The sequence below is a fragment of the Phyllostomus discolor genome, chromosome 4 (genome assembly GCF_004126475.2).
Source record: "Phyllostomus discolor isolate MPI-MPIP mPhyDis1 chromosome 4, mPhyDis1.pri.v3, whole genome shotgun sequence".
Taxonomy (NCBI): domain Eukaryota; kingdom Metazoa; phylum Chordata; class Mammalia; order Chiroptera; family Phyllostomidae; genus Phyllostomus; species Phyllostomus discolor.
Window position 1 is genome coordinate 6,852,564 of NC_040906.2, and position 27,210 is coordinate 6,879,773.

Here is a 27,210-nt window from a genome sequence, read left to right on the forward strand (position 1 = left end):
AGCCACAAAATTAGGCACTGTAGAGCTTAGTGGGGTTTGCGAGCCCGGGCGACGTTTGTCCGCATGGTGGGGCTGAGAAAAGCTGTGAGCAAACGGGGAATATGGCGGGGTTTTATTTTGGTTGGCCCTCTGCGTGGGGGCTGGGGATTGGTCCCCTCCGAATAAAGTGGCAACATATCATTGGTGGTTCTCCTCGGGCCCTGGTTTGATGTCGTCAGTCTCTTCCGGGTTGTAGTTCAGACACCATGTTTGTTTCAGCCGCCATGATGGATTGTAGTCCAGCCGCCATGATGGATTGTAGTCCAGCCGCCATGATGGATTGTAGTCCAGCCGCCAGTTTGTCCTACCCCGCCCATCCTGGCACAGGGCACATACAAGAATCAACCAGTGAAAGAAAGCATCAATAAGTGGAACAACAAATAGATGTCTCTCTCCCCCTGTCCCTTCCCTCTCTCTCACTAGAAAGCAATAAAAAGTAATACAACAATAAATACTCACTTTTGAAACTAAAATTACTAGAAATTTAAAACTTATGTTGACAGTGGGTTTTATGGTGAAATTTCCTCCCAAATTTTATTTTATCACGAGTATTTTTATTCTTCTGAACATTTACAGTAACAGTAAGTTAGTATGTACTGAGCCCTTGCTATGTGATAGGCACTGTCTTAAGTGGTTTGCATGGGTTTTCTTATTTAATGCTCACAACTACTCTATGAGGTTATCCCCATTTGAGAGATTGAAACACAGAAAAGCATATACAGTGATGGGCAAAAGTAGGTTTACTGTTGTTCATATGGAAAAAGACATGTAGGTTATGATTATAAAATACAAGAATAAACTTGCATACTCACAATTGCAAACCTACTTTTGTCTACTCACGTATACAAACTCATACAGTTTGCTGGTGTTGGAGTCAGGATTCAAACTCAGTGAGGCAGTTTGACTTCAGAGCTCTACCTTTATAACTACTGTGCTAGAATGACCTCTCTTACTGCTTATAAAGGGTAAATAACAAAAATGACTCCTTTTGTCTTATACTTCAGAACCCAGGTATTTTTCTCAAAGGCAGTCAGTATTTTTTTTTTTTTTTTTTTAATTTCAATCATTGTTCAAGTACAGTTTTCTGCCCCCTACTCCCGTTTCAGCCCGGCAGTCAGTATTAACAAAATATGTTCTATAAATCTTTCCATCCATTTTCAATGTGTAGACTAACATAAAATTCAGATTAACAACTGTGCTTTGAGCTAACTTGTTAACAGTTATGAACTATGTTCACAATTTCTTGTTGCTAAAAAACTCTGAGATAGGTAATATACTGATTTTAAACAAAAGACAAAATCTAGAGAGTAGGGTTCTGGTCCAAGGTCACAGCCAGCACAGCTGATGTTTAAATCCAGGATATCTGGGACTGTTTCTCAGTTTACTGTCACTGAACTGTTTTCTCTTCATTTCTCTATTAAAATACGGTAATTTCATGGTTTCTTTTATATTTACGATTTGTTATTCATGATGTGTTTTTATTTCCTGCCTGAGAAATCTGAGATCCAGAGGTTCTGGTTTGTACAAAGGCAGGCTCCTTTTATACCTTGTCTATCACAGAACTCAAACCAAGGTGTTCTGACTTGAGGTTCAATGTCCTTTTCTACTGTCAAAAATGCGGAAGCAAACACATTTATTTCTACTTGTGCTCTGTTTTCTTTGAATTGGGAATTTCCTGGGCATATCATGAGAATTCTAAGTTAATTTTATGTGTTGTGTTTGGGACTTCATGCCTTGACTTTGGTGTATTTCTGGCATTTTATAACATGCTAGTCAGTCAGACTTAGTGTTATAAATTCAGCATTTGTGAAGACTACACTGTCAAATTGTTTACATAAAATTTCCTCTTCATCTTTGTTTTTTATTTGCTTTGTGTTGTAACATATATAGCTAATACTTTTTCTCATTTTTTTTTCCTTTTAGTGAATGGTAGTGTCTAGAAAGGGTATGTCCCTTCAAGAGAGAGGTGCCAATGTCCAACCGGCCTAATAACAATCCAGGGGGGTCACTGCGACGTTCACAGAGGAACACTGCCGGGGCCCAACCACAAGACGACTCAATAGGAGGAAGGTATGTATTAAATGGTATTTGAAAAGGTGTTGGGAATAAAAAAAATATTTTTAAAACCTCATTATCAGGGCAGTGGCTAGAGTAGCTTGGTTGGACATCATCCTGTAAACTAGAACGTCCCAGGTTCGATTCCTGGTTAGGACACATGCCTGGGTTGTGGATTCAGTCCCTGGTTGGGGCATGTTTGAAAGGCAGAGAATCGCTGTTTCTCTCTCACATTGATATTTCCCTCTCTCTGCCCCCCTTTCCCCTCCCAGTAAGTAAATAAGCAAATCTCATTATGAGGTCCAAAACTTGAATGGTTTACTACAAATGGGCTCCCCCACCCCCATGCCAAATTTTGGGCCAAGAAACACAAAACTGGAATTCAAAGCAGTTCTTTAATCATTCCCCAAATATGCCAGGCTCAAAATATGATTCTCAGTCATTGACATTATCAAAAATCGAATTCAAGCTTGTTAGTATATAGAATGTTGTGCTTTGTTTCTTCTTTCACATCCCTAAGCAACGCTATAACACATCTTTCCACCTGTTGTGGTCCCTTTCTTTATGTATGACTTTACTTTATTGAATAGAACCTTCATTTTTTTAAGATCTTGAGTTTTCATATTACCTTACGAGTTTTTTTCTCATTGTCTTCACAACATGGATGCTGACAGGCTGGGGAGGCGGTGTGGCTTCAGTAGCACATCAGTTCTCATCATCATCTTAGTGGTCTGCTGTTCAGCTGGGTTTTGTCTTTGGAGTAGTGGTTGTGTAGGAGGTAGTGTGAAGAATCAGACGTGTTCTCTTGAATGTAATATTTCCTCTCTGATTAAGGCAAACACTGTCATTTTACATACAACTCAAAACTTTACATACAACGCCTTGTTCTCCAGCCCACGGATTAATCATGTTTAGCTTGCAATAAATAATGGCTAAATTCTAATACGATTTCCTGATGTGTTGTTTTGAGGCATTACCATGTATGTATTGTTTAGTAAATTATAAAAATGTTTTAAAATGTTAAAATGCAAAGACTAAACTGGGACACACCTTTCTGATGTCAGGCTATTTTAGTGTTTGAGTACATGGACTTCGGACTAGTATAGCTTCGTATGCAGTTTCTGTCTGCCATTAAATAGCTGGGTGTCCTTTTTGTTAAATCTTTCAGGAAATCTCAGTTTCTTAGTCCATATAATGGGGATACCTGTTTCAAGGGGTTATTGGTTAACTTCAGTATTGTAGTATATTAAACTGTTAGCACAATGCTTACTTAGTGTGGAGTCCTGTTCTGGAATTGTTTTTTTGTTTCTTTGGATTCAGATAATTCTTTATAGCAGCCATACATTAGTTACCCCATTGATTTCAAATATCACTGCCCCATTATAAAAATGTTAATGTACTTATTAGAGAATTTGGAAAATACAAAAAATGCAAAGAAAACCATCACAGCTCTACAAACCAATTATAACCACTGTTACACTGGCATATATCTCCTTATTGTTTTACTGCAGGTGTGTGTATATAAGTGTGTATTACTAGTGTGCTCATAAGTGATTTGTATCTTTTGAACAACTGCAGTTCTATACACGTGAATCCTCAGGTTATATTTGGACGCTAACACATGGCTGATAGACGTTTTTGGCTGTCACACAGTCCATTGCTTCTAAATCCACAGTGTTGTTTTGGTACCATTATCTTTTCTACGAATCAGTGTTAGTAAAATTATTTAAATATTATGTCATATTTAAAAAATATGAGCGTGAAACAAATGGAAGTGGTTAATGCCTGTTACAAAGATGCATAGGTTTATATAACAAAAGTTGTAATCAAGATGGAATCAGTTATAGAATGACTTATCTTGCACTGTAGTTCATGTGCTTTAAGCCAGTTATATACTCAGTTGTGAAGGAAAAAATAAAATCTTAATGGGTTTGGAATGTCAGAAAACATGCCAAAGAAAATAAATAAAGTATAATTAGGTTTTTTATAGCTTCAGCACCCCTGCTCTTTGAATAAATCAGCCCCATTTCAGTTCTTACAATTTCAACTTTTACATGTCTTCAAAAAACATTTCCCCATAAAAATAGTAAGTACACAAGACAGCCTATTTACTTTAAAAGCCTATTATTATGTGTCACTTCCTGTATCCTTAAAAATTGTTTAAAAACATCACTTTTAAAGTTCTTGTGTACTTATACCATAATATACTAATAACTGGGATATATAGATTTTTCCTATTTCACATGGATAAATATAATTATCAGGATGTAGAAATTTAGATTTTTAGCCAAAAATTGTTATCAGCTTAACTAAGAATTCAAAATTAGAAGATATTTGCTCAATTGAATTTTATTTTACCTTCTTATACACCTTGATTCTTTTGCTTCAGATCGAATCTCAGAACTGGAAGGGACCCTTGCATCAAACCCTAAACTGACTTTTGAAGCCCCAGTAGAGTATACTGTACTAGTGCTTGTCTAACCTCTAAGAAAGCTGTCATGATTTTTGTGAGCAAGAGGATTGGGATTATTGGGAGAGAGGAATTACAACTGTATTTTTATTCTCTTTATTCTGAGTCCTGCAGTTTAGCTTTCCTAAGTAAAATGTTATTATGTAGCTTCTATTTTCTAAAACCAGTTGAATTGGTTTTTAAAATACAGGGCCCAGCAGAAGTAATGCCTGCTTGAATGTGGCTTGTAGGGTAATAACATGGATGGAATAATTTATAGTTTTAATTTGAACATTTCACCTAAAATGACATGGTGTTCTTCAGTGTAATGTTGTTATGTTACAGAATTACATACTTATGATTTTGTAATAAAAAAAAGAGGAATTATTTGTGCTGGACCCTGTATATTTACAGCAATAGTGATCAAAAATGATAAATAATAGCATCTACTGCAACAGCATTCATTGATGTGAAATGTTTTAAGTTAAAATATAGTTTATATTTTTTCTTCCAATTTAGACTCACAGAAACTCTGTGCTAAGTGTGTAATCCTTGTGTAATAATAAAAATGTGGTAGCTTGCTCAACTTTACCTAGTATATAGAGTCTAGGACTTGATTCCTGACCTCTTGACTCTAAAGTCTGTGATTCTTTTCATTATGGCAAACTGTTTTTACTGTATAAACCACTTGATTCATAATGATGAAGGCCTTAGAGGGAAGGTATGAAGTAATTATAATTGAGGAGTGTTAACTCATCCAGTTTAAAAGTTAAAAGTTAAGTAGCAGTTTTTCCTTGGTAGAATTTTTTTAATCATTTATTTTTTGATTCACTCTGTTTTCTTCCAGACTTGCATTAAGCTATCTTCTTTTCATAGTTTTCTTCCTCAGACCTCCCCTGCCCTTCCTCCAAATTAAGGTCACTACTTTTTTTTTTTTGTAAAGTTTCTCATCCTTAAGATAAAAGAACGTTGGCTCTTTGGGCTATAATATATTAATCTTTCCTGATTATTCCCTCTGCTCTTTTTCACCCATCCTTCATATTTTTCCATAATTTAGCTAGACGTCTTACTCTTACTTAATTTTTCTTTTTTTCCATAAATTTTTGGGCCATAGCTGATCTGTTCCTCTTTTCTGTTCTTCTTTAGGAAATCACTTCTTTCCACTGCTTCTCTGTTGGCTTGCTCTCAGGGATACCTCTAGGCTTTTCCACTTCTAGTACAGGTATTTGTAGGCTCCCCCTTCCTCTCGGCCGTGCAGTAGCATTTTCATATATCATGTGTTTTTTCTTGTTTTTCTCAAATGGCAGTGGTGGGATTGAATTGAGTTTTAAGGCAACCTTGTTTAAGACTGCTGTGGTGGTAATTTCTCCTTTGATACTGTTTTTGTTAGAAAAGTACATTTTGACAATAAGAACATTGAGAAGATTCAGGAAAATTAAGAAAAGATAAGTTTAATATGAGCACGCAGAGATAGAGGTGGTTAATATTTCTACTGTATTTTTATTTCATCATTTGATGCGAAAGCTCATGATTTACATTTTGGCCTTTAGCCGTCCCCCCCCCCCCCCCCCCCCCAATTTTTGGCTGTAAAATGAATACACTTCTAGGCCTATTGCATTTGAGTATGGCTCTGATTTCATCAAGTTAGAATCCATAAACAAGTTTACAGAACGTAAGATAGGAATATTGTGAAGACTTAGGAAATTGCTAAATTGTCTTTCACAAGATCAAACTGTTTTATTTATGTCTTTTATTGGACCAATTTATACTGCTACTAGTGCTTTGTAAGAGTGCCTATTTCTCCATATCCTCATCAAAACAACATACTATTTTTAATAGAAGTTTGGGGGAAAAATTCTTTTGGTTAAAGCTACCACTTCCTTGGTTACTATAGAGTTGAAGATCTTCCCACATGTCGACCATTTTTACTTATTATGAGTTGTCTGGTGTCCTTTGTTTCAACTAGGAGATGCTTCTTTTATTAGAGTCTTGTATGGAAAGGGTATCAACCCATTGACAGGGGCAAATATTTTTGCTAGTTTTATTACTTATTATGGTTTTTAGTTTATAGAAGTTTTAAAAGTTACATAATCAAGTCTATCAACTCTTTATTTCTTCCTTTGCCTTCTCCATCCAAAAAGTAAAATTTTCTTCTCAGTCTGTTGTGGTTTCATTTTTTAATTTTACTGTAATCTTAGATTTGTTACTGGTGTAAGGCAATGATTGAATCCAATCTAACTCACATCCCCAGCCCTATTAAAAATTTGTAGATTTTAAATAATTATTACTGAGTAAAAACTCAGGTATGAGATCTGTAACTTACAGCTTTTTGTTAATATTGTCAGAGCAGGGATATGGATACCTGTAGGCAGCATTAATTTTACAGAAGGAAATAGATTGGTATTTTGCTTCAAAAACTATTTCAAAGGTATGGGATACAGAAAAACTCAAAAAGAAAATGTCATCTAGAGATAAGCCTGGGTTGACATTTTGATTTTTATCTCTTGAAAATACATTTAGCATGTAGGTGATTACACTTTAAACACAGTTTTGGATTCTGCTTTTTTCAAAAATCAGTATTCTAACACACATTTTCTTTTGTGAATTTTTTATAAATGGTCATGATTTACTGAGTCAATATATAATATTTTCCACAATTACTTTTCAATCTTTGGACAGGTAGGTGGTTGTAGAGGGAAAAGTTTTTGCTTATGCTTATTAAATGTTTGTGTTTCAGAGATCTCTCAAGAACAGGTTTCAGCAAGTGAAATTTCTTTGTTCAAAGAGAGGTGTTCTTTTGTATTTTTCTCTCCTCCATCCTTTATAATGGTTAACTTGTTTCACATAATTTTTTTCTTCAATTTACTTACTATCATCAGGAAAAAGAGTGTTTTTCCTCCCCATTCTATTTGTGTTATTTCCATTTTGCATTTTCCTGCTAGCTTGATAAGGAAAATTTGCATTAATCTTATTTTATTGGTGCTTCTATAGTAATGAGGTTAAACATTGGGGAAATAGTTTTAAGGAATGAGATCTGAGTTAGAATACTTTTTGATGGATATGTACAGGTAAGTTTACAAATGTTAGTGTCCCTTCATACCAGTATAAAAGTGAACTGACCTTTAAATTTGTTCCTCAGGTAGTGTTCCCTCTTCTTATAACAGTAACCTGCTTTGTGGAATATTTCCCCCAGTTCCTCACTGTGAATGCATTTTTGAATGGCAGTTACTCTTTTTTCAATATCATTATATTCTGCTCCTGGCTACCCATTACCTACCTTTTATTCATTTGTTCATTCATTCATTCATTCATTTATCTGTTTATTTATTTATTTGGAGAGAGGGTGAGGGAGGGAGAGAAACATTGATGTGAGAAACATAAACGGGTTGCTACTGTGTGTGCCCTGACCAGGGGCAGAACCTTCAACTTAGGCATGTTTTCTGATCAGGAATCGAATGGATCAGAAACACTGAACATTTCAGTTTACAGGATGACACTCCAGTCACCTGAGACACACCTGCTAGGGCCTGTCACCTAGCCTTGTGCTAGAGCTGGAAGAATCTGTTGTCTTCCACATTTGATGGGACTCAGTGATGGGACGGGGGGTGATCATATGATCCAAGCTAGGAAAAACCAGAAACTTTTTTCATTCTGGTAGTGAAGGGAGGATGTGAATCTGAAGTTGCCAGCTGCTGTCTCCTACCTTATTAGAAGAGCGTGAACAGGCAGAGAAAAGCAAATCTCTTAGAGAGTATGTATGTATGTATTCAAGCTCTGACAAGTTTCAGTTCCTTAGTTCTTCAGGGCTGAGTCTCTGTGCTTATTCGACTGTTTTGATTTTAGAGATATGTGTGCATTATTTTATTTCATTTTTAAAATGATTTTAATAAATCCTCTTTTGGTTTTAGAGTTAAGAGTCCTGCCTTAATGCAATACACACCCTGTATAAGATTGTATTTATCCATTTGTAGAAAACCATGCTAGTAAGCATGTGCCAGAAGGTAGTATGTTTTGCTGTGTATAATGTGTTCCCATGTATAGTGTGCTCACATATTTAGCTGAAAATTTCAGGAAAAAAATCTTTCGTTTTAATTTTTTTAATTCAATTATTTATTTATTTTTAGAAACAAAACCAATGATCATTTCAGGTTATTATTTTTGGTACAGATATTGTTATTACTTTCTAGAGCTGCATAAAAGAATTAAAAACATTTATATAGATATGAAATTAGTACTGCCCATGTATAATGTGCATCCTTATTTTCCTCTCAGAAATTTGGGCAAACGGGCACATTATACATGGTAAAATACAGTAGTTCCAAATATGAGAATAGAATACACTTTGTTACATTTCCAACTCAGTAGGGGTAATGAGCATGTAGGTGATTATTAGAATTAGATCAGAAACACTCCTAGAGGATGACCTCATTAAACTGCGCTCTGAAGGCTGAAGAAGCAGTTCTGAACCAGATGGTCCATGTCAGCTGTATTCTTTACCTAAGGTGTAGAATCAGTTACTTCCAGAGTTTGGATTTCATTACTCGTTTTTCTGTGTCACTTGTTTTGACCATAAGTAGTAGGTGTTCAATGAATACTAGTGTGGGATAGAAATAACAGATTTATTTCCGTTGGCATTTCTAGGCATAGAAATGTGACTTTATTTTGCTGAAATAGTTGTGAAAAGGTGATTAGCGTGAAGGAGATCCTAGGGTATGCTATAAATGGGCTGTGTAACAAGGTACACTAGATTCTGTTAACAGTGACATACAGCTCCTAATTTTCATATATTATAACAGTCTAGCTGATACAGAACTTGTCCAAGCCGGATCAGCCTCAGGGACTCTGCTCCATGTCTGCATGTTTAAGTATTTGGGTATTATTGTTGTGACAAGATATGGTGAATTTCCCTCTGGCCTTCCAAGACTTCTCCCAGAAGTGATTAATTTTTACTCTTAACTCCATTGACCACAGCAAGTTACAGGTCTGCATGTAACTTCCAAGTGGTTCAGCAAGTGCCATTATATCCCATATGTCTTGAAAGAGGAGAAAGAGACTGTTCGTAAGCAGCACATTGTAGCCATCATAGGCTGTTTACACATCATTTTTAAGTTCTTACTCCCTTATCTGCAACAGGCCGTTTGTTTCCCGAAATTCTTAGAACAACATAGCCATAGGTAGGCTGTGTTTTCTTGATTCCCCTACTTGGTTAACCAGAATGGGAGCTTTTTAAAAATATTCTTTTTTGTGTTCTTTCTGTCTTCTTTTTTTATCCTGACCGTTGCTCAGTCAGATGGAAGTTCATGCTTCATCATTTTTGGGAGTAGAATGTTAAGGGCAGATGGTGTGATATGCAAATAACTTCATTGTTTCTTATGACTAAATTAAAATCACTTTTATAAACAATTTATACTAGAGTTGGCCAGGTAACTTGGGCCTGGCTCCTTCTGCCATGATATATCTTACTACTCTAATTACGCACCTTGAGTTTTAGCTACAGAACCATGTGTGTACACATTCTTCAACTTTTAACGCTGCCTGAGCAATGCTGAGAAGGCTAGTCTGTCCCATCAGGCCTTGGGGCTAGGAGGCAAGATTTATAATAGTGTTGTGTTAAATAGCGGCATAGTTGCAGTGGTCTAAGGAGGAACAGAGATTGCTTTTTTCTAGTTGGAGGTTGAGCACATTGGATTCTTTTTTTAATTTTTTTTTTATTTTTAAAACACTTCTTTTTTAATGGCATTTACTTTATTTTTTTAAAAGATTTTATTTATAATTATTTTTAGAGAGGGGAGAGAGAGAGAGAGAAAGAGAGAGAGAAAGAAACATCACTGTGCAGTTGCTGGGGGTTATGGCCTGCAACCCAGGAATGTACCCTGGCTGGGAATCGAACCTGGGACACTTTGGTTCCCAGCCCGCACTCAATCCACTGAGCTACGCCAGCCAGGGCTCCCATTGGATTCTTAATAGTACCAATATTAAGTTTTTTCTTAGATTAGCAAAGTAATATTTTGTTTTATAATTTTCTTTGCAGTATGTATTTCTTGCTTTAGTCATCCTTGAAATTTTGTCCAAAAGCACATCATAATCATATTGGAAACCTGTAATATGTTAGCTTCCATAAATTATTTCATATCATTAACTACAGATTTGCTGTAATTTTTCTGCCTCTTAATATTGAGGGAATCTGATGTTTCACACAACTTCTTTTTACAAGTACTCTCTCATTCCCAGAATGCTTTCCTAGATGTATTAATATGACTAAGAAATGAATATATACACATGCTTCTTTACTATTTGAACAGCAAGTTTTAGCATCACATATGGAAGGCTATTTATTTTTTAATGTGCTACAGAAAACAAAAGAAAGCAAGAGGGCTCCCTCCGGTTTAGAAATGGAAAGAAAATGTGGTTTCCTCTCTTTTTCTCATGTACCATCTTCAAAGCCTTAAGCTATTTATTTTCACCTAATATAATTAGGGACAGAAATACCAGCATGGACAGAAAAAATTTTGCCAAGTATGATGTACTCCTGTATATAGTGCACACCCATGTTTTTGACCCAAACTTTCAGGAGAACTCTTGTTTTAATTTTTTAATTCAATTATTTAATTATTTATATTTAGAAACAAAACTGATTATCTTATTCCAGGGTATTATTTTGCATATGGATATAGTTACTGCTTTCTAGAGTTGCACTTTTAACGCATAAACATAAATAAGAGAATTAAAAACATTAGATGCAGAATTAGCACTACCTGTGTATAATGTGCATCCTTATTTTTCCCTTAAAAATTTGGGCAAAAGTGTGTGCATTATGCATGGCAAAATACGGTAATAACATAGAGGCAGCCTTTTTCTTTTTCTTTTTTTTTTTTCTTTTTTTTTTTTTTTGTCATGGTAGGTTTTTACTCGTGTTTATAAAAGCCGGTGTAGCTCATTGAATAGTTCTGCATCACTAATCTATCACAAATCACTAATTTACTTTCGATGATCTCAGTGTTAATATACTCCTCACCAAACTACTTAATTTGTGAAATGGGGCAAAAATAAATTGAGCTGTAAGGTTCTCTTTAGGGGTCCATCTCTTCCATTGTTTTGATTACATTCAACCCCTCTGCCTTTTTTCTTTGCTCAATAATGTGTGTTGCAGTTTACTCACCCATCCTCAATGTACCCAGATCATTGAACATATAAAATTTTTATTAGGTCTTGGCTAACTGCTTCTAACCTGTCAGTCTATTGTTGCAAACTCTTAAGGACAAAAATCTAGCTCTTTCCACCAGGCATTTAGGCCCGAGCCTGTCCTTTCAACCTTGTTTCCTAATGTATCTCTGTGCTCAGGGAAATTTCATGTCATTGACCAGGTGCCATATAGGTTTCATAATTTCCTGCCTTTACTTTTGCCTGTTCTGCTTTTTACCAGAATGATGTTTTCCTTAGCTTTTTATCCGTCAGGGTGTGGTTCAAATGCCATGTGACCAGTAAAGCCTGTATTTTCTTGCTACAAGTAATCTCCCTTTGTTGGGAACCTTATAGCATCTAGTAGATCACTTTGTCATATCAGAGACTGTGACCTGTTTGAGGACAGGGACTAGACTGTGTGTCATACATATTTAAATACCCTATCATGACTCAATATATTTGAGTTGGCAAACCTAACAAATCTGATGAAATGAGTAGTTTGGTACAGTTCTCTATCAGTTTTGAAGCTTCCACTCTATAATGTATATTATACAATGTATTATGATGCCCTTTACTATCTTGTATTTTGACAAATATAAAATGCCTGCCTACACATTTTAGAATCATGAACATAATGTAGAAGAATTTTACAAAGTTACTAAAAAGCAAAAGGAAAACCATTGATAAAATATTATCTTAATAGATAAATTCTTGATGAGACTATTCGGGTGCTTACCACTTATATTTCAGTGTGACAGCTACAACAGTAGACTTAAATGCCATAACCAGAGTATTCTTTGTAGACTTTTTCAACATGATGCATGACTCTTAGTAAAAGCTACAAAAAAAAAACCACAAATCTTTTCATTCCCATGCATTCCAGGAAACTTGAACCATGTAAAACAAATGAGAAATTATAAGCATGTATTTTACCTATGTGACAGCCAGATTTCAAATTTTTTCATAAGGTCTTCATATGTTACCAATGGTATTTGAAATATATGGGTGATGGGATGGTTTTTCATTGTGTTTGTTGTATAGATTGCATGAAATCTGCCTCTAGTCCACATCTGCTAAATACCAACAGCACTTTTGTTCACCAACATGTTTTCAGAATGCTTCTTAGAGGAGGAACTACTGACATTTAAAACATTGCTTTGTAAGATAAATAAGGACTTCTTTACTTTATATAACAAAATCATTTGATCTAGCGTTTTGCCATAATTAAGCATAGGAACATTGGTCAGACCAATCAGCTTCTATTTTGTGATCGAAATAGAAAACAATTTATTTTACAGGGATCATTAGGTGAGGTTTTATTTTTTGAAAGTGGTTCACGTGAACTTTTTACCTTGATTCTTGAAAAATCAATGGCTTGTTTATAATATGCATGTTATAGTATCACAAACAGTATTTGTTTTTTGAAACTATAATATTTAAAATAGAAAAGCATGAATGTGTTGTATGTCTATGTACACATAAAATGAATCTGAAGGTGTGTATTTAAGCCCTACGTCATTTATATTCGGTAATATGTACATGTATTTGAATTTTGAATATGTCTGGGATAGAAATTAGTTTCAAACAATTTAAGACTTGTAATACAAGGAAGTAACTAGCTACTTATAACTAGCCACTTTTCTCATTTTGCCTAACATTAAGGTAAGAATGTGTTCTTTGTTACAAGATTTTGGCCTCTTTAAGATGTCCTTGGGACTAGAGAAGTTTTTTGATACTTTGAACTGCAAAGGATTTTACTAATGCCTGTTAAAAGAAAAGTAAAATATTTAAAAGGGACAGGCACTATGATTTGCCTAAAAGTGAACCAGAGACATTTTAGAATTGCTTTTAAGTTACTCTTGAAAACATATAACTCAGAGTTGATTATAGTGTGTTCTGTTGCAACATGGGTTTCTTTAACGTGAGTTAGCCCACATACACTTTGTAAATAGGAAAATGATGTCATTATAATGTGGAAGTAGTATTGGTTCACAGACAGCATTCTCTACAGTGATAATATACGAACTGAAATAGGTCTAGATAGGCCTCTCTATGGAAAAAAAAAGGTTTGGTGTAAATCTATGAAGATCTTATGAAAAATCTGAAAATCTTGCAGAACTGCTAGGAAGAAATAATTTACTGCAAGAAATAGGTAGTTCAGCGGCTTCCTGAACCACTGCACTTTGCACTGTGTTAAACAGTTTCAGAAATCTCAAAACCATTTATTTATGCCTGTACTTACAAAGAAAGATGTCAAAAAGAAAAAAGCCTTCCCTGCAAAGTATTTTTAATTTTGTTGAAGCTGGTCTTAAAAGAAAACATCATTAAAAGTTTATACTTCACAAGAGAAAGCACAAAAATAAGACTCCAAAGAGTAGAACAACTGATCATTGGTGTAAACATTAGTGGAGAATTAAAATTTTTTAATTGTTTTTGTTAGGACTTACAAAAATAACAGGCTTGAGTAGTCTGTGCCCAGTCAGTCTTATTTTTACCAATAGCTCAGTTATTTTTAGTGGGTCAGTTTTTTCAGAACATCAGTTTTTTTCAGGGACACCCATGAGGATGATATAGAAGCTCCTGAACCACACATATACACACCCATTCACCCACCTGTCCGTGGACTATAATTTACTAAAGGGACTCATTCTTGTGGTGCTTAAGAGTTTGTCATGGATTTTACTGTGCTGTTTTTGCATATTTGATTTATAGCGGATACAAATTTTACTGGATCTTAAATAGATAATGCTTGGTAAATGAGGAGGTTGGTAAAATGAACTAAAAGGAGGCATCTTGGTTCATTTAGTGCTGAATACTGTGATATTCTAATTGCCTATTCTAGATTGGGCATTATTTTGTGGAGGTTTACCTTTACAATATTTTGAGCATTAATTTATAAATGGGTATAAGGAAATAGAACCCCACTTTGGGAGGCCTCAGATTAATACTTTAAGGTACCATCTGGTTGCCTTCACCTCTTGTGGTAAGCCAAGGGTTGGAAAACTGTGATCCATGAGCCAAATCCAGCCTCCTCTCTGTTGTTATAAATAAAAATTGGATTGGAATATAACCATGCCCATTTATTTGTGTATTGTTTATACCTTTTTTTTTTTGACACATAGTATACCCCACAAAGTTGAAGGTATTTACTACCCTTTACAAAAAAAAATGTATTAAGACTGTGCTAAACAATAGGCAGGGCAGTAATAAGCAGTATTTTAGGATGTTTTAAAATATATTTTAACCAGTCCTCAGAATATCACACTTAAAATAATTTTAGGAAAGGTAGAATCAAATTACTGTGGGCACAATTGAGTTTTAGCCACTTCTGTGAGCCTCAGTTTCTAAGATGTTAGGATATTGTTTCCTTTTTTCGGTATTCTGATACTGTTTACTTGCTGTATTCTTTAGTTCATTGAAGGTGTTAGAACAAGAAAAAAGCAAAAGTAGACTTCAGTGGATATAAGGTTAGATGTGTATTAATTGGGTTAACCCAACTCACTTGTGTTAAAGAGGGGGGGGACTGCTACCTCTACAGTGGAATGAATTTAGGTTGATGCTTACTAGCTTCTGTTGACAAAAACAATATTGCCACTATTTTCGAGATTTCCTAGGGTTATATAGTGACCTTTTAATTTATTTTTATTATTTTTAAAAGATTTTATTTATTTTTAGTGAGAGTGGGCAAGGGAGGGAGAAAGACATCTGTTGTGTGGTTGCTTTTTGAGTGTCCCCTACTAGGAACCTGGCCTGCAACCCAGGCATGTGCCCTGACCAGGAATCGAACTGGCGACCCTTTGGTTTGCAGGCTGGCACTCAATCCACTGAGCCACACCAGCCAGGGCAATATATTGTGACTTATTTGAATGTTTAACTGTCTGGAATATTATTACACAGTTGTCTAGCTTTGGGTAACGCTTTTTAAAATAATGATTTTAAAATTATAAAATATGTCAAGGAATATTTTAAACTTTATAATTGAAGTACAAATTATGATTCAATTACATTGATCTGCAGCAAACTTTATGAAAATAGAAATGTGAAAAACCCACTCTGGCTGGTGTGGCCTGGTGGATAGAGTGCTGGCCTGCAAACTGAAAGGTCGTCAGTAGGATTCCCAGTCAGGGCACATGGCTGGGTCGCAGGCTATGTCTGAGTTTGGAGGGCTGGGGTGTGTGATCCCCCCCCCCCCCAACCCCACTCAATGAGAGGCAACCCATCAATGTCTCTTTTTTCTTTCTTCCTCCCCCCCAAATAAATAAATAAAGTCTTTTTAAAAATGTAAAAAGAATGTGAAGAACCTGAATGACACAATTTATAAACAGTGTTCTCCATAGATATTATCTTGTATACTCTGAAAATGGAATGTTATACCTTCTTTCAAAAAAATAACTGTGGCCCTGGCTGGTGTGGCTCAGTGGATTGAGCCCTGGCCTGGGAACCAAACGGTCACCAGATCAAATTCTGGTCAGGACACATGCCTGGGTTGCAGACCAGCTCCCTCGTTGGGGGTGAGTAAAAGGTAACCAGTCGACTTATCTCGCACACATCAATGTTTCCCTTTCTTTCTCCCTCCCATTCCATTTTTCTAAAAATAAATAAGTAAAATCTTTAAAAAATAAAAAATCACCATGAAATGATTTGAAAGTTTTCTTTATCTCATTTATTTAAAAAAAAGTAGAACTCTCAGGTGTTACTAGAAATGTAATAAAAACAAAAGCAATTTCTAGGAATTAAATCTGTCTAATAAGAAACTCATGGGACAAAGCAAAATTTCAGTTTGCAGTGGAATAATATCTAGGAAAAGTAAAAACCTAGATCATGATGTATAAAAATTTTACAAGGTTCAGTTCGGTTACCCCCAGAGAAAATACATACCTTGGAAAAAAATACATATACTCATTATTTACATGAAGACTAAGACACTTGAAAGACTAACCCAGAGTTTTTAGTAGTGTATTACTATTCTGTCATAGATTAGAATCTTAAAAATGGAAATGATCTTAATGAATCTAAGAAATATTTCCTTTTATTGAAAAGCTAATGTCATATCTCCTTTCAAGAATCCAATATTGAATTCTTCTGGAAAAATTGAAGAAAAAAATAAAGAAACTGAGATGAGAAACTTTAGATCTAAATCTTTTAGAAGAAATGGTGAAACTTGTATAATATGTTAAGAACTGTATTGCATCTTTATAGACTGAATTAGAATTTTTGTGTGAGGTTGTCAGTCGCTGACTTATTTAGCTCCTTTGAGATCTGTTCAGAATGAAAGCCTGGCTTAAAATTTTATTTAAGAAGGTAAACAGCTTTGGTACTAACAAAACTTTTTTCTTATTAGAATATGCTCTTTATGTTATTTACAGGATTTACATGGGTGTTGGTTGTGAATTACATAAATTGCACCTGTTATATTAAGATCTCACCTCTGTAACACCAGCTTTTATGAGTATATATTAATGCATACTTCCTTTGCTTTTATAAATCTCATAACTGTTGCCATGGGTCAAAAAGATCTAACCACTTAAACACTTTCTTTATGTGCTTTAAACTTGCTCTTAGCACAATGCTGACACAAGGATTTGATTTATTATAAATGCAGGGTGGGGCAAAAGTAGGTTTATAGTTCATATGAAAAAATAAGGCAATAATAAATAATGTAAGAATGAATTGTGTTTTGTGTATTCACAACTGTAAACCTTCTTTTGCCCCATCCTGTATAACCTAACCATATGTCAATGATGGAATCTTTTGAATGTGTTTGGAATATTTTGTTGTAAATTTTTATTTCTTTCTAGGACTTGGTTTTGGGTGTACTTACTATTGATTAGTGCTTTAAATTCTTAGCAACCATCACTATTGATTTAATGTAAGTTTATTTGCTCTTTAGTGCTTCTAATGATTTTCTGTGTAAAATCAACTTGAGAATTGATTTCACCTATTTCTGCATTTACTGTTCTAACCTGAATTATTATGTACAAATTGGGTACCAGTGTCATTGTAGGGATCACAGTTTACCATTTCTATAAACTGTTTAAGCTGTTATAGTCATGTTATGTATTAAAAGTAGTGTTTAGATCTAAAATTTGGATTTTTTTGAAAAAATCTTATTTGACTGTCTATGGTAAAGTTGCTGAAAAATTTATTATTACTTAAGCAACTGTAATATTGGCTATGCAGTTGTGACAACTGGTAATAAAAAAATCTTAACGCTTGGGTATTCAGGGAGTTGGTTCTGAGAGGCACTTTATTTTACCAGATTATTTAATAGAATAATAATTTAATAACAGAAATATTTGGGGAAAGGGTAGGGTCAGTAGTGAAAAATTGGGAGGCTTTTTTTAAAAAATGAAAAATATTTCACTTTCAGTGTTGTTCTTGCATCTCATTTTCCTGATAGTTTTTTGTTTTGATTTTCTGCTGACAGGTCACATTTAGGGCAGGCAAAACATAAGGGATATACCCCTCCTGAGAGTAGAAAATCTAATTCTAAGGCACCCAAAGTGCAGTCTAATACTACTGAACTGTCAAGGGGACACCTTTCTAAAAGGTAAATCTTCACATTGCTTATACATTTTCAAGGCAGAATTATTTGCATATGAATCATTGCATAATATTAAAACTTACCAGTATCCTAAAATGTTTTGATACATGTTTACATTATTCTGAGTGTAACTTTTGCAATAACAGTTCATCAACTTTGCAGTGATGTTGATGGAATGTACCCTAGACAATGCATCTATTTTCTGGATTAGATCGTTAAGAGGTTCCCCTTTTTATTAATAAATCATAACAGGCTTCTGAAATGCCATTTTGCTATTTTCCTTAGTTTTTAGTTGTCAGAGCCATAGGTCAATGATTTTTTAAGATCTGATTGATAGGAGTCTTTGGAAAGGAATGTAACTGAAGGTTTAATGCTACTAAAATACAAAATTTTCTGACCTTTACTTTCAAAGTGTATAATTTAATGCTTGTTTATTTTAACCTTGAAGTTGTGTTTGTAAACAGAGCGTAACCATTTCTAGTTTTAACTGGTTCTGAAAAAGCATTCTTTTTCTTGTAATCTTAGTTAGTGTTTTGTGATTAGGAGTGTTAGTGTCAGTAATCTTTGGGTTAAAGAATAAGCCTGATCTTTGGGCTAAAGAATTAACCCCATCTTTTAATACTAATACCATTCGAAGTCACACTCAGCTTTTAAAATTTTTTTCAATTTTGAACCATTCAAAAAACTTATGTTTATTATCAGACTTATGAGGAAAACTTTTGTGCTGTTTTTTAAAAGCACTTATTTCCCAAGATTTGAGAAGTTAGTATTACATAACAGGTTGAATGATGGCAGGCTGATATTAACACTGTTCTTATCTGACCTCTTAGAAGCTGCAGTTCATCATCTGCTGTCATAGTTCCACAACCAGAGGATCCAGAGAGAGCCAATACTTCAGAAAGGCAAAAAACGGGGCAGGTGCCTAAGAAAGACAATTCTCGAGGAGTGAAACGCAGTGCTAGTCCAGACTACAACAGGACCAATTCTCCTAGCTCTGCAAAAAAACCAAAAGCACTTCAGCATACTGAACCTCCCTCAGAAACAAATAAGCCACATAGTAAGTCAAAGAAGAGACATTTAGACCAGGAGCAACAACTGAAATCTGCACAATCGCCATCAACAAGCAAGGCTCATACCAGAAAGAGTGGGGCCACTGGTAGTTCGCGGAGTCAGAAAAGAAAGAGGACAGAGAGTTCTTGTATAAAGAGTGGTTCTGTGTCTGAGTCAACTGGTGCCGAAGAGAGATCTGCAAAACCTACCAAGCTGGCTTCAAAATCAGCCGCCTCAGCCAAAGCTGGGTGTAGCACCATCACTGATTCTTCTTCTGCTGCCTCTACTTCCTCCTCATCTTCTGCTGTAGCCTCGGCCTCGTCCACTGTACCACCAGGTGCCAGGGTAAAACAAGGAAAAGACCAGAACAAGGCCAGGCGTTCCCGTTCAGCATCCAGTCCCAGTCCCAGAAGAAGTAGCAGGGAAAAGGAACAGAGTAAAACTGGTGGCTCTTCAAAATTTGATTGGGCTGCTCGTTTCAGCCCTAAAGTTAGCCTTCCTAAAACAAAACTGTCTCTTCCAGGGTCTTCTAAGTCAGAGACATCAAAACCTGGACCTTCTGGATTACAGGCCAAATTAGCAAGTAAGTTCACAGAAAGATCCTCTTTTTTTAATTAAGAACTTCTCTATTTGTCAAAGTGATGATGCTTTTAAGATGTCAGGATTTTTTTTTTTTTTTTTTTTTTAAGTCTGAGGCAGTCTTAGAAGATTGATTACTGAACTCTTACTATAAAACAGTACATAATGATTAATACCACATTTAGTTTTATGGAGATATAAGGAATGCTGACTTCTTAGTAATAAACCATTACGTTTTAGCGTCTGTATCTTTCTTTATCTTTGCAGCATCTGCTACTTATTTCCGAGTAATCAGGGTGGGACATCAAGTTGGATTTTCTTCTATAACCAAATACAAAAGTATTCTAATTATGACCTGCTCTTGACCAGGATTAGAGATCAAATGTAGGGTTTTGTTCTTGTTTTATTATATTCTTAATGTATGGAAATACTGAATTATTAGAATAAATGTACTCTCATTTAATTAAACCTTACATGTGTTATAATATTTTATGGCCTTTAAGGAGTTTAATTCAAAGATAAATATACTACTTACATTTCATGCACTGAGGCTCTGGGTCCTAGGTAAGTGGGAAAGAATATTGGCCTCCTGAAACTTATAGTGGAGTAGAAAGAGCTAATGTTTGAGAATAATATTCAAGTAAAGATCTCCCACATAGAAACTATATGGAAGAAAGGGATCTTGACATACCCAGTTTTCTTCTCTTTTTTCCCAAAAGTCATCTTTAGGAAGCTGATGTTCATTTCATTAGACATGTTGATGAACTTTTTCAATTATGCAGTTGCTATAATAGTAAAGTGTTTTTTTTTTCTTTTTACTATTTTGATAAATCTGAAAAGAACAAATACAGAAAATAACAGTGCTTATCTACAATTTTTAAGCATTGAATTTTTTATACTATTTAATCAGAAGCTGGATTTTGACTATCTTTTCTCCTTTTTAGCCTCATAAAACATGTCAGATCCACATTTTGATAGGGTTAGAATTTTTTCTTGGTTATTAGGGGATTTTATATAGTGTCTAATAGTACTTTTTTCAAAGTTTAGCTAACATTGAATTAGCCTAGTCTAATATTGAAGTAGAGCTAAATGTTAGCTATTTAGTTTAATCCTACAATCTATAACTACTTTCAGTTGATTCATTATTAGCTAGCTTTTACACTAAATAAAACTTTATGTTTCATAGGGCTGTTGGGAAAGGTAACATCTTTTACTCTCAGATTGTAGAATTTTGTTCTATTTGGTATTTTAAATATGTAGTGCAGCTGTTTAAAACCTTTTGAATTTGAAGGTACAGCCATTGGATTAAGATCAAGATTGGTATCTTGAAGTAAAAAGGTAATAAAAGGCTGGGTCAAAAAGGGAGAACAGCTGTCCATTGGGCCTGCCAGGGTTTTTTGGTTTGACAATTACTGTTGTCTCTCTTTGCTTTTATACTTCTTCCCCCTCTGCTTTAAAAGGAAGTAGAAGCATGTGTGCATCTGTGTTTGCATGTGTGTGTGTGCGCATCTGTGTCCTTTAATCTCTGTCACCATTGTAGTAGCTCTGTGATCTCTGTAGTCAGTGGGCCAGGTTGAGTTTGCAGCATGTTTCATGGGATTCACTTCTTGCCTGTCTGCCTCACTTGAAGAGCTCACCCTTTTCAACTCTTTATTTCTAGAAGGGTCCAGGCCCAGGTGAGAGAGCAGATTATTTCTGAGTGTCATGTCCTCTCTCTTTTCAGAGACCAGCTTTCTTTTGTTAGAAAGAACTCTCTTTTAACATAATTTATTTTAATTTTTAAAAATATTTTATTTATATGTTTTTAGAGAGAAGGGAAAGGAGGGAGAAAGAGAGGGAGAGAAACATCACTGTCTGGTTGCCTCTCACGTCCCCCCTACTGGGGACCCGGCCCTCAACCCAGGCGTGTGCCCGGACTGGAAATCAGAACAAGATCATTTGGTTCACAGGCTCACGCTCAATCCACTGAGACACACCAGCCAGAGCTTTTAGCATGATTTTTTAAAGGAAGCTCAAACTTACCAGTGGCCAATCAGTGGGATTTCCTTGGTTGTGCCCCCAGTTAGGAACACTGAAGAGTTTTGATGCTGTTCTATAATAAAACCAGTTTAGATAGTGTATTAAAGTCACTGTACACATGGTCACAAACTGACTTAGTAGTTTGAAAATCTGTGTTCTGTGGTCACTAATAATGCTTTTACATTTTCACTGCCACTGTCCTAGTTCTAAGCTCTAATTATAGCATAAGCTGTTGAAACAAGAGAAGGGAACTAGTATTTGTTTAGCATCTAGTAAGTGCCAGGTATTTTATATGCGGTCATGATTAATTTTAAAAAATAGTGCTTGGTGATAGTTACTGTAAAATTCATGCCCAAGTTACATCTTGTAAGTGGCAGCATTAGACTTGACAGTGGAAGAATGTGTGACTTTGAAGCTATTACTTTCTTTGCTGTACCACTGTGCTTTACCCGTGTTAATTCTCTGTGTTTTACTGTTACAACATCTTTGAATCATTAAGAGATGTTAAGTTCCTAGAGGAGACAAGATTTTATCTGATTTTTCTTTACTAATACTGATTTCATTTTTAGAGATGAATACTGTATGAACTAAGGATTTATATCATCCCCTTCATTAAATATTCACTTGTTTTCAAATAAGTGAAAAACATTTCTAAACAAATAGTAGTAAATATTCAGTGTGCTTACAAGTGCCTGACAACTGGTAAATACTGTACATGAATCATCTCATTTACTCATCATCAACCCTATATGGCAGTTACTATTATTCCTATCTAACAGGTAAGGAAAGTCAGGGTCACTGGTCAAGTTACCTATCCAAGGCCACAGAACTAAGAAGTGATAGAGCCAAGAATTAAACCTAAATCACCTGAATAGGACTCAAATGATTGAGTAGAGTGGATGAGATAAATCAAGGAAGGTTTCCTGAAGTCAGAAGGGTCAGGTGAATTTTAGGCATGATTAAATGTGTCACTTCAGGGAAGTTTTTGTAAAGAAGTAGTACTGCAAGAGAATTGGCAATACTTGGTAATTTAAGAATATAGGGGCAAAGTGAGGTATCTTAGGGGAGTAAATCTCTAGGTTTCAAGTAATGGTATTTCGGGGAGAGAGAGCTCTTAATATAGAGCTAAAAATTCTGAAATGAAACCCTAGTTCTGCTATTTTATTATCTGGTGACTGGGAAAATTTGTAACCTTTTCATTGTAAAATTGGCACAATAGCTATTTGAGGAATAAATAAATCTGTGAGGAGACTTAACATAGTGCTTAATACATAAGTTGCATCACTAAATTTAGGGTGCACAGCTGAACTTCAGAATCTTAAGAGAAAACATTCAGAGCAGTGTTGTGAGAATGAAGGATTTTTAAATGCTAGTCATTTATCAGTTTAAAAATGTCTGTCCTTACATTTGGAAGATCTTGATTTGAAGTTCTGTCATCTCATAGTTTTGTGAGGTTGGGCAAATCATCGGCAGCCTAATCCCTAATCTTATTTGCAAAATGACAGTATTTATTGTATATTGTGTAAATATTTATTTACACAATATTTATTTATTTTTATTTATTTATTGTGTATAATATTTATTATATATTGTGAAGCATATATAAAAGAATGTATGTGAAAACAGTTTTGCAAATTTAAAGCACCATATAAACATATAATGATGCATTGAGAATTGTTGCTATGTATTTGAAGATTTTTTTTTTTTTAAACATTAACCTAGGGATCAGAATTTAGATTCAGTGGTTAGAAGTTGAGTTTTCTGATTCGTATATCTCAGGAAAACGATATCTGTAAATTATCTAAAAAAGTGGAATGGATTTATACTTTGTGATACAGAAAGCAATCCAAATTGGGTAGATTGTTTTCTTCAACTTTTAAGAATTTGTGAACCTATTAATTAGAGTGTAAGTGTTTCCCCATGTAAAGGCTCATTCTAAGATATGATTGGTTAGCAAAACTTCATGGTAAAGCAGACTTTTTCCAAATGATAGGAATAAAGTACTTACAAGATGCTTTGTGAAACCCATTTCTCCATGATCAAGTAACCATTCATGGAGATTCAGATTATGCATTAGCATAGGAAAGCTGTGAGACATAGCAACTTCTGCTTAACTCAGTATTTTACAAATTTGGTCACCTATATTACCTTGGAAGATAGCAGTGGTCTGTGGATCACACTTTGGGAAATGATATAGCACATTTAGTCAGGACACTTAAGTAGGAAGACCCTTCCCTGTGTGCTGTTCTGGCAACATGAATAGGCTGGTGAGCCCTTTCCTGGGGAGGAACTAGGGTTGGCGGGAGAGCTGGTGAAACAGCAACTTTTGTGATAGGCTTCCTGAAGCCTGTTCTTGCCAGCAGCAGCTGATCGAAATAACTTTAGGACAAAGGTCATCCTATATCAATTAGTAGTAGTCTTGAGGTAATAGCCCAGAAAGGATAGTGTTATGTGACAATTTTTTATGTGCATTAGGAAGTTACTCTTTATATGTGTTGTTTAACCTGACCAGACATTCTTAAAAATTTACATAACATAAATGTAAAACCACTGGGGCAATGTAATGAGACAAATGATTTTCAGAAATGGATTATAATGTTTTAAATATAATACTTAAAAATATTTTCTTAATTCGCCTGGCTTCAAAATATGTTTTGCTAATCTATTTTCTTTATAAATAAAGCTGATTTGGAATAATTTGACTTTCAAAGTGTGTATGTCTAAATAGTAGTAGGTGGTGATGGGTGGCACAGAAATATAAGACACAGTTTGTGATCACAATTTGGGTAATTACGCAGTTTTTTTTTAACAGAAAATTTAAAGGTATTATATTTCCAATCTGATGTGTCTATTTGTAGATCCAGTTTTTTCTTATTTAAACTGGATATCGTGTGCCACATTATTAATAACCTAGTCAGCAGTAGTTACCACTTATTTTGCAGCTTATGTTTCAAACTCTTCTGGTGACTTGCATGCAGCCCGAGGCCATTATTAGAACTAGCGAAGAACCAGACAGGTGCCAAAACTGGGAAGGTAACTTCTGGGTTAGGACTCCTTTCTGTCCGTCTGAGACATGGTGCTTTGAACTTCTGGCATGGGGGTAGGAAATAAAAATGAGTTGAGCAAAAGAAAAGAATTTAAAAGTTAAACTCTTGGTTTCGCTTAGTTGGGGCTAGCTTATGGGGTTATCTGTACTGAGTTTACAAAGTTGAACTATCATTTAGTGTCCTGAGGTGTTGGGTGAGGAGCTTAAAGGGACAGGGTTGGGTATTAAATGTTTCCTATATTATAAGGCAGCTGTTAACATCATTGCAACTGTTTTGAAAAGTTACCAACAATTCCTAAAATATACATTAAAATTTAAAAAATGGGTTGCCAGTTTTTTTAAAAGGTTAATATGTATGTTGGGTTAGATTAAGAATTTAGACAAAGCACATTTTACTAAACTTACATGTAAAATTACTGAAAACTGAGTTTCTGTGTTCCGTAATATTTTTTCAGTTTTGATTATAAAATGTTATTTAAAAAAATAATCCAGACAATACCAAAATGTACAAAGAAGGAAAAATGCAAAATCACCCAATTTGATTACTGAGGACTACTTTTCTCCTTGTGTGTGTATCCTGATAAGTTTTTTTTCTTTATACTTATCAGTGTTGAAATGCAGTTTAAAGTGTTATATAAAATTTATTTTTTTAGAAAGCAGCCTTCCTGTCACATTGCCCTTCCCTATAACTGATTATTTTGGTACTTATTTTGCTGGCTTTAAATTATGTACTCAGATGTATACTTGTTGATTATTGCACTCTTGTTGAGCACTATTACATGTTTTTTAAAGAATATTTACACCGCCTTTTTGCCCACCAAATGCATACTATCCAAACTTCTCATTTTCCCAGTTATAATTTGGTGCTCAGTATTAGAATGGTTACATAAATGCTATTTACAGAGCTACATAGGAATTTTTCTTTCACATACATTGTTTTCCTGAAATTAATTTTTTTTGTTGTTGTCATCGCTCTTTTTTGGGAACCTAGTACTCAACTCCAGACTCTGCTAACTGTTTAAATCTTTTTTTCAAGCTGTCTACATATATTTGTTTCAGTTTCCTGGAAAAAAAAGAGTCCTCTGGATGTCTGCTCTTTTAAGCGTGATTTCTTCAGTCTTTCCTGTTTACAGAATCCACATTATTTTCTGTGACGGAACATTATCTTCCACTTGCTTTCTGAAAAGAAGTTCCTTTGAGAATTTAAAAAGCTTTTGACTATTTTCAGATTTTTAAATGTTTGAACATAAATAACCTTGATACTTGTTTGACCAATTGAATATAGAGTTCTGGGCCATAAATGATTTTTATTTAGAACTTGGAAGAATTACATTATCTTTTAGCTTTCAATAACTATGGACATTCTGATTTCTGGTGTGTTGTATATGTAACTCGTTTTTCTGGATGCTTGGAGATCTTTACCTCCATTATTTAGAAATGTCACAATTTTGTCATAGCTGTGGGTTTGTTTTCATTCCTTGTTAGGGTGACCAGGAGTCCTGGTTTCCCTTGGGTCTTGGGACATTCTCCAAGACTCAGGATTTTCAGCCTTAAAACTACAATAGTCTTCTAATTTTTGGCGATCATTCTTTTGAAAAGTTCTGATCTTAACTTCTTATTATTGTTTTCCTTTTTGTTCTACTTTCTGGTAGGTACCTTCATGTTTGCTATTTGTTTTTATTTTCAAGAGGTTAATTTGTTCTCATTTACTTTCTTGTTATGGATGTATCGAGAGTTTTTCTTTGTTATACAGTCCTGCGTAGGCTGTGTGTGTGTGTGTGTGTGTGTGTGTGTGTGTGCGCGTGTGTGCGTGTGTCGGTGTTTGGGATAGGTTAGGTATGTTTTGTTTTTGGCCTTCATACTAAGAATTTTTCTCAGATTCTTGTCGTTTCTGGTTGTTTCCCCAGACTCAGTGTAGGGGCACCAAAAATCTAATTTGTAAGCTCTGAGCATGTAGACGATATTTGACTGAGACTTGTTATCTGCTGAACTGGTTGGGCTATTCATTACGAAATCTCTCAGTATTTTTAGGTTTTTTTTCTTTCCACAGAGTAGATTCTTTCAGGCTCCTGCCTGGAGATAAACACTTGACTGCTTGAGCTCTGGGGGCTGAGTCAGAGAAGAGACAGCTGAGAGGGGCCAGGTGTCATTTATTGTGTTGTTTGCACTTCTCCCCGCCCCTCATTGGTGGTATGGTGTACCTATTTTCATCTGTGTACTCTGAGAATTTCTTTATTTTATACTTTC

At 35.0% G+C, this 27,210-nt stretch overlaps 1 protein-coding gene across 26 annotated transcripts in view; it reads left to right on the plus strand.

The window, feature by feature from the left end:
* The window catches only part of TRIP12 (thyroid hormone receptor interactor 12), a 144,359-nt gene that overhangs the window by 33,398 nt on the left and 83,751 nt on the right, over window positions 1-27,210 (plus strand). For 16 of the 26 annotated variants that reach the window (XM_036022737.1, XM_036022734.1, XM_028508431.1 and 13 more), the window contains exons 2-4: window positions 1,963-2,109; window positions 18,153-18,275; window positions 19,100-19,902. In XM_036022737.1, the coding sequence (XP_035878630.1) occupies window positions 2,012-2,109; window positions 18,153-18,275; window positions 19,100-19,902 (1,024 nt within the window). In that variant the 5' untranslated portion in view covers window positions 1,963-2,011. The remainder of the gene's footprint in view (window positions 1-1,962; window positions 2,110-18,152; window positions 18,276-19,099; window positions 19,903-27,210) is intronic. The other 10 variants (XM_036022744.1, XM_036022746.1, XM_036022742.1 and 7 more) reach the window with 2 other exon arrangements.